Source organism: Mobula birostris, chromosome 22 (genome assembly GCF_030028105.1).
Source record: "Mobula birostris isolate sMobBir1 chromosome 22, sMobBir1.hap1, whole genome shotgun sequence".
Lineage (NCBI taxonomy): Eukaryota > Metazoa > Chordata > Chondrichthyes > Myliobatiformes > Myliobatidae > Mobula > Mobula birostris.
Genome location: NC_092391.1, coordinates 8,424,642 through 8,440,162, shown reverse-complemented (window position 1 = coordinate 8,440,162; position 15,521 = coordinate 8,424,642). Strand labels below are relative to the sequence as shown.

The 15,521-nt window shown below is 41.2% G+C and overlaps 1 protein-coding gene across 5 annotated transcripts in view; it reads left to right on the top strand.

Annotated features, from left to right (window-relative positions):
• golga1 (golgin A1) overlaps positions 1 to 15,521 on the top strand; it is a 94,296-nt gene that overhangs the window by 3,446 nt on the left and 75,329 nt on the right. For 4 of the 5 annotated variants that reach the window (XM_072239896.1, XM_072239894.1, XM_072239892.1 and 1 more), the window contains exons 2-3: positions 2,516 to 2,867; positions 11,155 to 11,245. In XM_072239896.1, coding sequence (XP_072095997.1) covers positions 2,736 to 2,867; positions 11,155 to 11,245 — 223 coding nt within the window. In that variant the 5' untranslated portion in view covers positions 2,516 to 2,735. Of the gene's footprint in view, positions 1 to 2,515; positions 2,868 to 11,154; positions 11,246 to 15,521 lie in introns of those variants that run through there. The other variant, XM_072239897.1, reaches the window with a different exon arrangement.

The window sequence follows — 15,521 nt, the reverse complement described above, 5'->3', positions numbered from 1 at the left end:
ACTTACCACTACTTTTTCAGGGACAGCTAGGGATGAGCAGTAGATGTTGGTTTTGCTGATAATGCTTGTATTCCAGAAAATAAATAGTAAAACAGAAGGCAGAATGTAGGGTTAATGGTGGGATTCTCAGCAGTGCGAAGGTACAGAGGGATCTTGGGGTCCATGTTCATAGATGTTAAAAGTTGTTGCACAGGTTGATAGTGTTGTTAGGAAGACGTACGGTGTGTTGGCCTTCAGTGGTCAGGTGGCTGAGTTCAAGAGCCACGAGATGACGTTGCAGCTCTATAAAACCATGGGTCAGACCACACTTGGAATATTGTGTTCATTTCTGGTTGCCTCATTGGAGGAAAGATATGAAAACTTTAGAGAGGGGGCAGAGGAGATTTACCAGGATGCTGCCTGGATTGGAGAACATGTCTTATGAGGAGAGGTTGAGTGAGCTGGGATTCGTCTCTGGTGTGAAGGAGGAAGAGAGGTGACTTGACAGAGATGTACAAGAATGATTAGAGGCATAGATCAAGTGGACAGGCAGAGACTTTTTCTCAGAGCAGAAATGGCCAAAATGAGGGGGCATAATTTTAAGGTGATAGGAGGAAAGTATGGGAGCTGGATGTCAGGGATAGGTTTTTTACACGGTGAGTGGTGAGTGTGTGGAAATGCCAGGGTGGTGGTAGAGGCAGATACATTAGGGACATTTAAGAAACTCTTAGGGACATGAATGATAGAAAAATAGAAACATAGAAAACATACAGCACAATACAGGCCCTTCGGCCTACAAAACTGTGCCGAACATGTCGTACATTAAGAGATTACCTAGGGTTACCCATATTTTTCTGAGCTCCATGTACCTGCCCAGGAGTCTCTTAAAAGAGAGGGCTATGTGGGAGGGAAGGGCTACGTTGATCTTAGAGTAGGTTAAAACAACAGCACAACATCGTGGGCTAAAGGGCCTGAACTGTGCTGTTATAGGGGTAATCATATACCTTTGATAGAAACTGCAAAGACAAACTGAAATACGAGATTCTACAGACGCTGGAAATCTTGAACACACACAAGATGAGACAAACTGGACTACACTGAGGAAAGGCAAGGAACTAGCCAAAGGTATTTATTTCCTTTTCAGAAAAGGATGACGTCAACAGTGTTTTGGTGGAGAACACATCTCTCTAATCTATCCTCAGAAATTAAATGTGAGAACCCAACACCAAAATAGACAGTTGAAAAATAAACAGAGTTGTATTCTATGCAACTTGGGCTGTAAGTCATTTAAGGAGCTTGGTATTGTTGGTTGGGTAAACAGTAATTTAATTTTTTTAAATGTTTTATCCCTGCATGGTCTCATCGTGCTCTCAATTCCTGTAACTTCGTTTCAGCTTCATAACCATCCAGGATTTGAAAATTCTGCCTTTTGCACAATCACAGTGAAGTCAGAATGACATCTCTGCCTGGAGCCGTAATTTTGGAATTTCCTCTTTAAACCTCTCACCTCCCCCTTTCCCACTTTTTGTTTTTAGTTGTGCCCCTTCCCTCACTACCTTCTCATGTGGATAAGTGTTAGCTCTTGTTTCATAATCGCTTTGGGGTGTTTTATTGTTAAGTGCTTCATTGAAATCAGACAAGAGATGGAACCAGTATGTGTAGGATTCCCTTTCCTGAAAAGCCAGCATGTAATATCTGGGGTACAATTCCTCCCTAGGGCTATGAAGGCCCACTTTATATACAGCCCATACATATAAACAAGTGTTAGAAGACCAGTAGGATACATTTGCTGGATGCTTTCTGGCTATGGGATCTTCTAATGCCTGGGTACCTGGTTAGCAGCCAGATTTCTGATTGCAAACTGCCTGGGTGCACAGGAACGAATGCACAGGACAGTGCACAGGAACGGATACCTGCTGTTACCTATGGAGGATCTGTATTATAATGCTGTGTGGTTAGACAGCTGCATTGTCAAAAGTAAAAACAGAAAATGCTGGAAACACTCAGAAAGTTAGGCAGCCTCTGGAGAAAGAAAGGGTTCTGATGTAGAAACCCAGAACTGAAGCATTAACTGATTCTTTCTCACCAGTGCTGCTTGACCTCGGAGTGTTTCCAGCATTCCAGCATTTTCTGTTCTTATTCCAGAAAAAAAAATTGAAGTATTTGATTTACAATGTCAAAACTGAATGTTTATGTCTTTTAAATCTAGTTTGTCTATGTCTTTTTGGATGGCTCAGCTTGGGTAAAATATATCTGTGCTGTACTTTTCTGTGAATCTATGACTGTTAGTTTAAGAATGTTTCCAATACTCCCTCCCAACAACAGTTTGCACAGAGGCTTCACCTTCTGGGTTCCTAAACTGAAAAGGAAGCAGAAAGACAAACCTTGTAACGTTGTTGTATAGCTGCTATAGACTACATGGGTTGTAGTGAAACACCAGCTGTGCTGAATAATAACCTCAAAAACTTTTCGATTCTGAAGATCAGCTGGGATGTAATTTTCTTGATCTGATGTGTTATTTTTTTTTGCCTGACAGGTGCTTATTATGATGCAATGGAAACATTTACAGTGGATTGTAAAGGCAGTAACCGATAAGGAGCAGCAAAGCCAAACACAACGTGCTATTTTAACAAGTACAGTTGAAACTCCTAAGTATAAATCCTACTGGTTCACATAAATTTGACAAATTTTGTGTTCGAAGTAAACTTGCTTGTGGATGAGTTGGAAATCCCCTCCAAAAGTAAAGACGTGCAAACATGTTTGCAAAATTGAAGAAGAAGATTGCTGAAGAGGCAGGAAGCACCACAAAACCTGGTGCAGGGCGAATCTCAAGATCAGTCAGCAGAGATTCCATTGCCTCAGTAGGAGCTGACTCAGGCGATGACGTTGTACGTATGGTGATTTCTGTTATTTCTTAGACTGTTTGATGTGTCAAGAAGAAATCTTGGAAGAATCTATGTAAACTGCCAACACACATAAAAGTTGCTGGTGAACGCAGCAGGCCAGGCAGCATCTCTAGGAAGAGGTGCAGTCGACTGCCAGGGTCATTTCATCATCCTGCATCCTAAGAACATAAGTATGGGTCATGATATGGTCTGTTTCTGTGTATCAAGATCACATTTTCATCCAAGCTCCACATCCCTCGTTTCTCTCTGTGTTCAAAGTCAATCACTCTCAGTAATGACTGGATGTAGTGAATTTTAAAGGTTTTCAATTACTATTAGTATGTTGAAGGGTTTTGGCTTTTTATTCCATTCCATACGTGCTGCCTGATCTGCTGAGCTCCTCCAGCATTTTGTGTGTGTTACTGCTATTGAAGCATATAAATGTTATCGTCTTTAGCATCCTCTTTATATTTACTTTATATCTTTGTAGCTCTAAAACAGGATTCCCAACCTTTTTTATGCTTTGAACCCCTTCCATTAACCGAGGGGTCCGTGGACCCAGGTTGGGAACCCTTGCTGTAAAGGTTAGAACTATAATACAGTATTTCCATCTAAATGTAAGCATGAGGAATAGGACCTTTTAGCCCATCAAGCTGTGCAGCCCAGTAACCCACCTATTTCGCCCCTGCCTAATAACTTACAATAACTTATTCAGCTACTAACCAGTATGTTATTGGACTTTGGGAGGAAAACTATGCATTCAGAGGAAGGACGTACAGACTTCTTGCAAACAGTGCTGGAACAGAATTCTGAACTGTAATGGTGTTGTGCTAAGTGCTAATTGCATCATGCAACCCTCTTGATTTCTAGCTCTTATCTTGGAGTCATAGAGCTGTATGTCACAATAAAAATTTATAATGTGGAGGTGTTGAAAGCAAAGACATTTCTGGTTCATTGCACTTTCAGACCTCTTCTACAAGGATAAGTATAACTAAAATAAGGATGAAACAGCTTCTTTTGAAGAGCAGCCCCTAAATATGCTAAACAGTCTTCCTGTACGACAGTTTGAGTGTGTGTCCAAGTTGATTTTAAAAGATGTGGTTTATTGCTAACTGTGTTAGATGCAGTATACTTTTTGCTGAACACACGTCATAAAGCATCATTGGATTTCATGCTGAATTTGGATGCAAAACTGGATGGATAAATGGTATGAATGTAGTTGTTCACTCTTTGGGACAGTATTTCCTTCCAGGATCAAGCAGATGGTAGAGAAGAAAGTCACAAAACTGGGTTAAGCTGTGAACTGTGAGAAGGAGACTTCAAGGTGATAGAGACAAGTTGGGTGAATGGATAAATAAAGAGCAGATGTAGACATACTCAATGGTTAGGAAAGGCAGGAAGACAGAGTAAGATTTGAATACAGTGGATTCCAGTTAAATTGGACATATTGGGACCAGAACATTTTGGCCCAATTAAGCAGCTGCCCCAGTTAGCCGAAGTTTCATGGAAATAGTTAAAGAGATAAAAAAAGACAAACTCCAGTTTATCTGAGTAACAAATTATATTATGTATTTAAATGAAATACAGAACAAATTAAAACACTGCCAATACTACTATAGTACTATAAGACTGTGTATTGGTTCATAATCATTATCGACAGATGAATTCATCCCGTGTTTGCTGTCATGTTCGTTTGATTAACTATAAGTGAACAAGATCAATGCAGACACCTAGTGCAGATAATGGACTGCCTTCGACGATTGCACCTTCCAAATCTTCAGTTTCATTGTAACGTTCAAAATGATTGCTGATACCTTCAAATTCTTTATAGTTCCTAACTTACTGAATTACTGAAATCATTTCATTTTCACTCTCGTCTGTTACTGGCATCTCCAAGCCTGAATGCTTGAAACGACAGTGAGCAAAAGAGTTCTGAATTGTCTTACTGCTTATTTCTTGCCAACAATCAGTAACAAGATCTCTGCTTTTTGAACACAGACGCACACAACTGATGCTATTTAAAAACTCAAACACGAGGAAATCTGCAGATGCTGGAATTTCAAGCAACACATGTAAAAGTTGCTGATGAACGCAGCAGGCCAGGCAGCATCTCTAAAAAGGGGTACAGTCGACGTTTCCGGCCGAGACCCTTCATCAGGACTAAGATGAAGGGTCTTGGCCCGAAACGTTGACTATACCTCTTCCTTGAGATGCTGCCTGGCCTGCTGTGTTCACCAGCAACTTTTATGTGTGTTGCTATTTAAAAACTGTTCACTCTTAACATGGTGTAGTGTCTAATGACCACACAAGTGCACATGATTGACATTAGTTAGAATCTATTCAGCAACAGTCTCCTGTCCCAATTAAGCAGTGTAGTGTCCCAAATAAATGAAGAGAATCCTGCCTATTTTCTTGATTAGTTTTTGTTCTTTAAGAGTTGTCCCAAATAAGTGGCTGCTCCAATTAACCAATGGCCCAATTTACGAAATCCACTGTATTGATGCACAAAAGGAGTGGAGTGTTGTACACCAGTTACTGATAGCCAATACAAGAGAGCAAGTAGTACGTGGGTCTTTAATGCAACAGGTTTTGTGTACAGGAACACAAGTGTCTTGCTACAATCATATAGAACTAAGGTGTTTCTGCACCAGTAGTTTTGCCTGCAATTTTGGTCCCCTGACTTTAGGAAAAAGATTATACTTACTAAAGAATGTGTGCAACAAAATTTCACCAGTCTGATTTCTGGAATGGTAGAACCAATGGAGGAGGAATTGGTAAAATTCCTGACGAAGGGTCTCGGCCCGAAACAGCTACTGTACCTCTTCCTATAGATGCTGCCTGGCCTGCTGCATTCACCAGCATTTTTTGTGTGTGTTGCCTGAATTTCCAGCATCTGCAGGTTTCCTCATGAATTGGTAAAATTAGGTCTGTTCATTAATTTAGATTTAGAAGAGTTTTCAGGTACTCTCTGAAAACAGAACCAGATAGACTGGATGTTCGTAAGATGCTTTCTCTGGCTGGGGTTGGTGGTCTAGAACCCGGGGTAACAATATTTAGGACTGAAATGAGGAAATTTCTCCTCTGGGAGAGTTGGTGAACCCGTACGTTTCTCTACCACAACTGGTGATGGAGGCCAAGTTGCTGAATACATTTTGAAAAGGAGGTAGGTGGATTTTCAGACACAGCATCAGGCGATCTGGGGAGAGTGGAAACATAAAATTGAACATCAGCTATGTGTGTATTGAGCTTCAAATGTCCTAAATCTGCACCGACTTTCTGTGCTCACACACAAATTACTGGAAGAAATCAACAGGTCAGGCAGCGTCTATGAAAATGAAATAGTAGTTGACATTTCGAGTCCCAATGAAGAGTCTCATCCCGAAATATCGACTGTTTATTTCTTTCCGTTGATGCTACCTGACCTGTTGAGTTCCTCCAGCATTTGTGTGTGTGTTGCTCTGGAACTATAGAATCTATTACATATGCTACATTTTGTGTTTCTCTGTAAACAGTCTTTCTAGGTAAAGCAGTGATTCTCCTGCATTTCTTCCAATCTAGTTTACTAAATTGAATATTCAGTGTGGTCTCCTCTATACTTTGTGGAATACCTGCATTCAGTCTGCCCTGAGGTGACCCTGACCTTCCTTGCTGCTTTAATTCTCTATTCTACTCCCACTCACACAAAACAATCTCTGGTCTCCAGCACTGTTACAATGAGGCCCAACACAGACTTGCCAAACTATGCCTCATCTTCCTTTTGGCCACGTTGCTGCCTTCTGGAATTAATACAGAATTCTAGAACTTCAGGTAACTTTGTCTTTTGTTGAATCAGTCTTCCACCTGTGTACTGGCCCAGCTTGTTTATTTTTTCACTCTGGCCCTGGAGCACACACCCATATTGACGTGCTAGGCGTGTTTCCTGCTCTATGCTTCACTGCTCCCACACTCCTTTGTTCATATTCTGTCACCCATTAACTCCCAAACACTCACTGACCAAAAACATTGTTTTTGTAACGAATCCCCATGGCCAGACCAGTTTTACCTGAGGGGAAACACCCCTTCCCCCATCGGACTACTCCATCATCCCTGCAGTTTAAGCTTTGTCTTCATCCTAGTTCTGATGAAGTATCTTTGGCTTAAAAATTTCACTGTTTTTCTTCTTCCACAGATGTGGCCTGACCTGCTGGGTGCTTTCCGCATTTTGGCTTTCTACTTTATAATATAGCCTTTAGAGCCATGAAACTCTACAGCACAGAAACAGGCCATTTGGCCTGTCGAGTCAATACTGAACTATTAATTCTGGTTACTCCTATCAGCCTGCACCTGGACCATTGTCCTCCATACCCTCTCATCCATGTACTAATCCAAATTTCTATTAAATGCTGAAATTAAAAACCGCATCCACCAGCTTCTGGAAGCTTGCGCCACTCTCTGAGTGAAAAAGTACCTCCTCATTTTCTCCTTAAATATTTCACCTTTCACTCCTAACCTCTGACCTCTAGTTCTAGTCACCCAACCTGTGTGGAAAAAGCCTGTTTGCATTTTTCCTATCCATGCTTGACATTATTTATTGAGATACAGCGCGAAATCTTGGAGCCGCGCCACCCAACAATCACCCTTTTTAATCCTAGTCTAATCACAGGACAATTTACAATGACCAATTAACCTACCAACCAGTATATCTTTGGACTGAGGGAGACAACCAGAGCAACTGGAGGAACCCCATGCAGTCACGGTGAGAACGTACATACTGCTTACAGGCTGAACCCAGGTCACCTGTACTGTACAGTACTGTAAAAAAACCACTAAGCTGTCGTGCCATCCTGAATTTGTAGACCTCTTTCAAATCTACCCTGCTACCCCATTCTCTGTTCCAGGGAATAAACTTCTCACCTATTCTTCCTACTAGGATTGTTGTAACTACGTGGATTAATGTAAGCACTAAAGTCTGAGAAAATATATTTCTTTCATTACTGTGTGCAGTTTTGGTCTCCAAATTTGAGGAAGGACATTCTTGCTATTGAGGGAGTGCAGCATAGGTTCATAAGGTTAATTCCCAGGATGGCGGGACTGTCATATGTCGAAAGATTGGAGCGACTGGGCTTGTATACACTGGAATTTAGAAGGCTGAGAGGGGATCTTATTGAAACATATAAGATTATTAAGAGATTGGACATACTGCAGGCAGGAAGCATGTTCCTGCTGATGGGTGAGTCCAGAACCAGAGGCCACAGTTTAAGAATAAGGGGTAGGCCATTTAGAACGGAGTTGAGGAAAAATTTTTTCACCCAGAGAGTGGTGGATTTATGGAATGCTCTGCCCCAGAAGGCTGTGGAGGCCAAGTCTCCGGATGCTTTCAAGAAAGAGATGGATAGAGCTCTTAAAGATAGCGGAATCAAAGGTTATGGGGATAAGGCAGGAACTGGATACTGATTGAGGATGATCAGCCATGATCACAGTGAATGGCGGTGCTGGGTCGAAGGGCCGAATGGCCTACTCCTGCACCTATTGTCTATTGTCTATTGTCTATTCAGTGGAATGGAGGAAAGGCGTTCTCCAATAAGTACATAATAAGTTCAGAGTTTTTTGCAATTTGAAATAGTGTTCCAAACTTTGTAATTTATTTTCTAAGATGTGTACTCACAGAGTTGGAATAACGAGAATCCACCTTTTTGAAAAACATTGCAATGACATAATCAGACTAGAATGAACATTCGATTTCACATGGCTATTTGCAATAAGAGTCATGCAGGGCTGTTTTGTATAAGTGAAGTACAATCTATGTGTGCAGATGCTCCATTTTATCAACTAGTTAGAAATTTACAGTTATCAGAATAGAACAGGTATTATTTGATGTAATATTGAAACTTTTATAAGCAAACTGTTTATGGAATCATTTCAATTTTTTTTTATATAAATGAAGCTTGCAAACTGCATTCTCTATCCAGTCTGAATTCTGTAGTGTCAAAGTGATTTTGTATTTATTGAGTTTTGGTTTTAAATCTGTGTAATGGAGAAAATAATCCAAATTAGCCTTCATATATAATGTTAAAATCAACTCAGTTCTAGGGTCTTGATGAGACTACACCAAGAGTATTATGGTGACATGAGAAAGTGCAGACACTGGAATCTGGAGCAAAAAACAAGGTGCCGGAGGAACTCAGCAGGTCAGGCAGCATCTGTGGAGGTAAACTGGTAGCCAAAGTTTCAGGATGAAGAAGGGTCTCTGCTTGAAATGTCAACTATTCATTTTGCTTCACAGATCTGCCAGACCGCTTGGGTTCCACCAGCACCTTGTTTTTGCTGCTGGACTACTTTACACAGTTTTAGTCTCCTTGTCTTCATCAGGAATTGGGAAACCTGAATCCATGTGTTAGGAGTACACTGATGAAGCGTTTTGGCCTGAAGCATGAACTGTTTATTCCCCTACATAGATACTGCCTGACTTGCTAGGTTCCTCCAGTGTTTTGTGTATATTGTATCTGCAACCGTGCAGCCTTTGAAAACCTTTCTAGATCTATGGAACTGGTATAGCCAGTCCAACTGATAAGTCCTCCCCACCATTGAGCACAATTACATGGAGCGCAATTGCAGGAATGCAGCATCTATCATCAGAGACACCCCGCCCCACCATCCATCCAGACCATGCTTTCTTCTCACTGCTACCATCAGGAAGGAGGTAGAGGAACCTCAGGACCCATGCCACTAGGGTCAGGAACAGTTATTACCCCTCAACCATCAGGCTCTTGATCCAAAGGGGATAACTTCACTCACCCCAACACTGAACTGTTCCCACAACCCATAGACTTGCTTTCAAAGACTCTTTCTTCATCTCATGTTCTCGATATGTATTGCTTATTTATTTATTTGTTTCTTTCTTTGTATTTACTGTGAATGCCTTCAAGAACATAAATTTTAGCATTGTATATGGTGACATACAGTGTATGTACTTTGATAATAAATTTACTTTGAACTTCGATACGTCTGATATCTCCATAGCCTCCATGTCTAAACCATGATAGTGTAGCAGTTAGCATGATGCAATTACAACTCAGGGCATTAGAGTTTAGAGTTCAATCTCGGCATCCTCTGTAAGGAGTTTGTATATTATCCCATGGAACATGTGGATTTTTCCCAGGTATTCCGGTTTCCTCCCCCAGTCCAAAGACGTACCAGTTAGGTTAATAGGTTGTTGTAAATTGTCCTGTGATTTGGTTAGAGTTAAATCTGGGTTTTAGGGGTTGCTGTGGCTGTGTGGCTCAAAGGCCGGGAATGGCCTATTCAATGCTGTATCACTAAATAAATAAATAAAGCCCCATGGGATTTAAGTCATCACTCACTGGGGATTTATTGCCTTCAACTGCCGTTAGTTTCACCAGTACTAAAGCTGATTCCTCCAAGCTGTCAACTCTCTGTATATACATGACTGTGTGGCTAGGCACAGCTCAAGTACCATCTATAAATTTGCTGATGATACAACCATTGTTGGTAGAATCTCAGGTGATGACGAGAGGGTGTACGGGAGTGAGATATGCCAACTAGTGGAGTGGTGCCGCAGCAACAACCTGGCACTCAATGTCAGTAAGATGAAAGAGCTGATTGTGGACTTCGGAAAGGGTAAGATGAAGGAACACATGCCAATCCTCATAGAGGGATCAGAAGTGGAGAGAGTGAGCAGATTCAAGTTCCTGGGTGACAAGGTCTCTGAGGATCTAACCTGGTCCCAACATATTGATGTAGTCATAAAGAAGGCAAGACAGTGGCTGTGCTTTATTGGGAGCTTGAAGAGATTTGGCATGTCAACAAAAACACTCAAAAACTTCTATAGTTGTACCATGGAGAGCATTCTGACAGGCTGTTTTGTCAAATTGATTTTTGGTTACCTCTCCACCACCACCCACCGGTTCCATTGCACCTTTATGTGAAGGGTTTCAGTCAATTTTTTTTCCCTGATTTTTGTTATGATAGTAAAATTTGAACACAAACATCAGTGTAAAAATGGGGTTTTCACATAGTACTTAAAAAAGAAAATCAGCTTTAATGACGTGGGTCAGGAAAAGTTGTGGATTTTGGTCATGTGGTGACTTTGGTGGCAAACTGTATATTGAGATGTGTGGAGTAGATCACAGACCAGGCCATCCATGCAATAAAATGCTCTCATTTGTGGAGAAGATTTATTAACTGAAAATAAATTAAGAAAATCTGTATTATTGTGGTTTAAACAAGAGAAATAAACAAAACAAGAAAAATGCAATTGTTTAAAATTGTAACCGTGCTTCTCTTTTGTAAGGCCTCTGATAGCAGTTGTTCCCGAGAGGATTTATTATCTCAGTTGCTACGGCGAAATGACCAAATTCGAAAGTTGGAAGTCAAACTGTCAGGTAACTGTTTTTATTTCTTCACTATTATTTCTCCCCTCCCCAAAGAGAATTGGAATTGGTTTATTAATTATGTTGAAAGACTTAATTTTTGCTGGAGGTACATTCATGTAGACTTGAAAAATAATAATTAGTATATTCAAATCTTGGTCAGAAGCTTGACTTTATGCTGCAGATTTGCATTGCACAGGTGGGGGATGATATCAATTCATTTCCGATCAGCTATAGTTGCGAATGTGGCCAAACAAATGGCATGTGGAATTGAACTGAGACAAATGTAAAGTGAGGTCCTTTTGCAAGTTAAACCAGACTAGGACATAGACAGTGATTAGCAGGGCCCTGGGGAATGTTGAACAAGGGACTTGGGCAGTGGTCCCCAATCTCCGGGCTGCAGACTGATACCGGGCCACGAAGCATGCAGTGGTGCAGCGGTAGCCGGAACGCACCCAGCATATCTTTAAGAAAAAGATGAGCCGACATTTATGTGCCGGGCGGTACCTAATTAATTAGCTTGTTTATTTCAGCTTTTTCCTTAAAGATGTGCTGGGTGCGTTCCGGCTACTGCTGCACCCCTGCATGCTTCATGGCCCGGAGGTTGGGGACCACTGGACTTCGGATTAGTGGGTGGACATGGCATTGAGTTTTAAGAGATGGGACTTCATGCTGCAGTTAGGATGGACAGTAGTTTGTGATGGACTCTAGATCATGGTCTTTTCGGGGCCTTTACGTACATGGTGGTGTGTGTGGGGGGGGGGTCAGTTTTTTTCGCTGGAGAAAGTGGGAGGGAGAGGGTTGATGTCTTTGCTGCTGCTTGGGGTGGGGAGAGGGGCCTTGGGGTTCTAACATTTCTGTTATTCATTCTTTGCTTCCCCTCCCCCCCCATTTCGTGGATGTCTGTGAAGAGTAAGAATTTCAGGTTGTGTACTGTGTACATTCTCTGATATTAAATTGAACCATTGAGTTGGACAAAACTTTGGATAGACCACAATTGGAGTATTGTGTGTAGTTCTGGTCACTGCCCTACACAAGAATGTTGCCTGCACTCAAGGATTTGAGTTAGAAGTGGCTGAAAATGTTTTCTCTGGAGCTTAGGAGGCTGAGGGGAACCTTATAGAGGTTTATAAAATTATGAAAGACATTGATTGGGTAGTTAGTCACAGAGAAAGGGAATATAAAACTAGAGGGCATACATTAAGTTGAAGGGAGGGGCAGATTTAAAGGGGATCTGAGCGGCAGGTTTTTCACAGAGAGTGGTGTACATTTGAAGTGAGCTACCAGAAGATGTGGTAGAAGTGGGTACAAATACAATGTTTATAAATGCATTTGAATATTTTCATGGGTAGGAAAAGTTAAGAAGGATTTAGGCCAAATGCAGGCAAATGAGATTAGCTTAATTAAGCATCTTGGTCGTTATGGACATTGGGGTGAACGGCCCGTTTCTTTACCGTGTAATGCTGTAAATCTAGATCAACAGATCTTGGGTATTATGTTGTTGTTACAACATGAGACTAAATTAGAGGCATTCGTCATATGTTCCTGCATTAGCTCTCTGTTGTATTTTAGAACTTAAATCTTAATGTATGCTTTGTATTATTTATAGTTGTCTGAAAATGGCAGACCTAAGCATGTGCCTTCATTTATCTGTGGAGGCATTTCCAGTCGCTGATAAATAAATAGGAATACGGGAGAACATCAATTAGCAGACCTCCTTATTACTGAGGGTGAATCATTGTCTCTGAGCTTTGTAGATGCAGAGAATGATTGATACTGTGATGAGTAATTGAGAACAGGGATTATATTACATGCTGTTCATTATATATGAAGGAAATCTGATAAATAATTCACAACAAAACTGTGAGGTAATTGTGGAGGTTCACCTTGTGTATAATAGAAGGGATGATTTCTGTTGTGTCATATAATGGGTGATTATGTGATACACTTTTGTTCTTCAGGAATGCACCCTAACAGGTGTTTTGAGAGATTGTGAGTCATATCTAGATTTTGAATTGTCTAATGTATATCATTTATTTTGGTGTACCGATGAAATGATGGGCTGGATCGTCTGACCCACTATCCACCCACTGCTCACCTCATAGTTATGACTGCAGTTAATGAATCCCTGACAGAATACAGCAATCCCATCCAATGGTGAAAGCTGCACTACCCAGACTGGCATGAATGGCATTCGTGTGCACCAATGACACAAGTGCTAGAACTGGAATCGGTTTATTATAGTCACATGTTTTGAGATGCAGTGAAAGGTTTGCCTTGCAAACTTCATGCAGATCAAATCATTGCACAGTGCATTGAAGTAGAACAATAACAGAATGCAGACTAATATTTAACAGATACAAAGAAAGTGCAGTGCAGGTAAACAATAAGTTTCAAGAACATAATGAGATAGATTGTGAGGTCATAAATACAAGAAATTTTGCAGATGTTGGAAATCTGGAACAACACTCAAAATGTTGGAGAAACTCAGCAGGTCAGGCAGCATCCATGAAAAGGAATAAACAGTCAAAATTTGAGGCTGAGACCTTCATTGGGAACACAGATGCTGCCTGATCCGCTGAGTTTCTCCAGCAGATTGTGAGGTCAAGGGTCCATCTCGTCATATTAGGAACCATCAGTGATTATAACAGCGGGGTAGAAGCTGTATATTAGAGCCTGGTAGTACATGCTTTCAGACCTTTGTATCTTCTGTCCAGTGGAAGAGGGGAAGATAGAACATCCAGTGTGGGGAAGGTCTTTAATTATGCTGGCTATTTTACTGAGGCAGCAAAAAATATGGACAAAATCCATGGAGGAAAGACTGGTTTTCATGATGTGCTGTGTCCACAACTGTCTTCAGTTTCTTGCAGAGCAGTTGCCATGCATCCAGATAGGATGCTTTCTATGGTATATTGATAAAAATTGGTAAGAGTTGACAGAAACATGCCAAATTTCTTTAACCTTCTGAGGAAGTAGAGGCTTTGATGAGCTTTCTTCGCCTTGTGTCCATGTGGTTAGAACAGGACAGGATTGGTGAGGTTCACTCCAAGGAACTTGAAGCTCTCAACTTCAACAGCACTGATGTAGGCAGATGCATGTGTATCCCCTCTCTCAGCACCATCCTTCCTCTCCTTTTTGAAGTCAATGACCAGCTTAATTATTTTAGAGGCATAAGAGATTCCTAAAGAAATTTTTAATCTTCAGAGGTAGCAACCAATAGCTAAATTATTATTAAGAAATACTGTTCCTTCAATAAATCAATTAATTCACCCGAGCTACCCTGATAACAGACAGGCACCAGTGCAGAGATGCTAAACCGACACTAGAGTCATAGGGATATACACCAAGGCCACAGGCCCTTCAGCCCAGCTGGTTCATGCCAACCAAGATGCCCCTAGTTTCTGCTCCCTAAACAGGAATGCCTCTGATGCATCATAGTGACAGAAATAATGTGGAATTCTAAGTGATGCTCCTTTTTAATTGTAGCTCAGATATTTGGTTTGACCAGCATTTGTTATTTCCCTACATCATCAAGAAACATCTCACTCTGTCTTAGAAAATGATCCTTTTCACCTTAAGGAGCAAGAACCCTTTGGAATAAAAGGAAGAGAAAATGTTTGTAAGGACAACTGTTGAAACAGGTCACCCAGCCACCAAGTTGACACCAACTATTAAGTACCCATTTTCTCTTATCTTACACAAATCCTATTTCATTCTCCCCAGATTGATTTATTTATTTAGTTAGCAATACAGTGCAAGGTAGACCCTTCCAGCCCTTTGAGCCACGTCAACCTAGCAACCCCAAATAATCCTAACCTAATCATGTGACAGTTTACAATGACCAATTAACCTTACTGGTATGTCCTTGGAGTGAGGGAGGAAACTGGAGGAACTGGACAAAACCCACGAAGTTCATGGGAAGGACATATTGAGATTCTTTATAGAACAATGCTGGAATTGAGCTTGGAACTCTGTCTGGAATGCGCTCAGCTGTAACAGTGTCACGCTAAGTGCCATTCTACCATGCTGCCCAATTCTACCATTCGTTTACACACTGTGGGCAATTTAGGGTAGCCAGACCACCTCAGAGAAACCTAAATGGTCACAAGGAGATCATGCATGGGTGAGAATTGAACCTCAGCCATGAAGTAGCAGCTCAGCTTGCTGCATCACTGTGCCACTGGGTTCTGTGTGTTCTGTGCTGTGTTTTCTACCAAAGAAAACTGACCTCTGAACATGAAAAGAGAACACATCCTTCTCCAGGTTATAACAGGGTTCCATTTCTGAG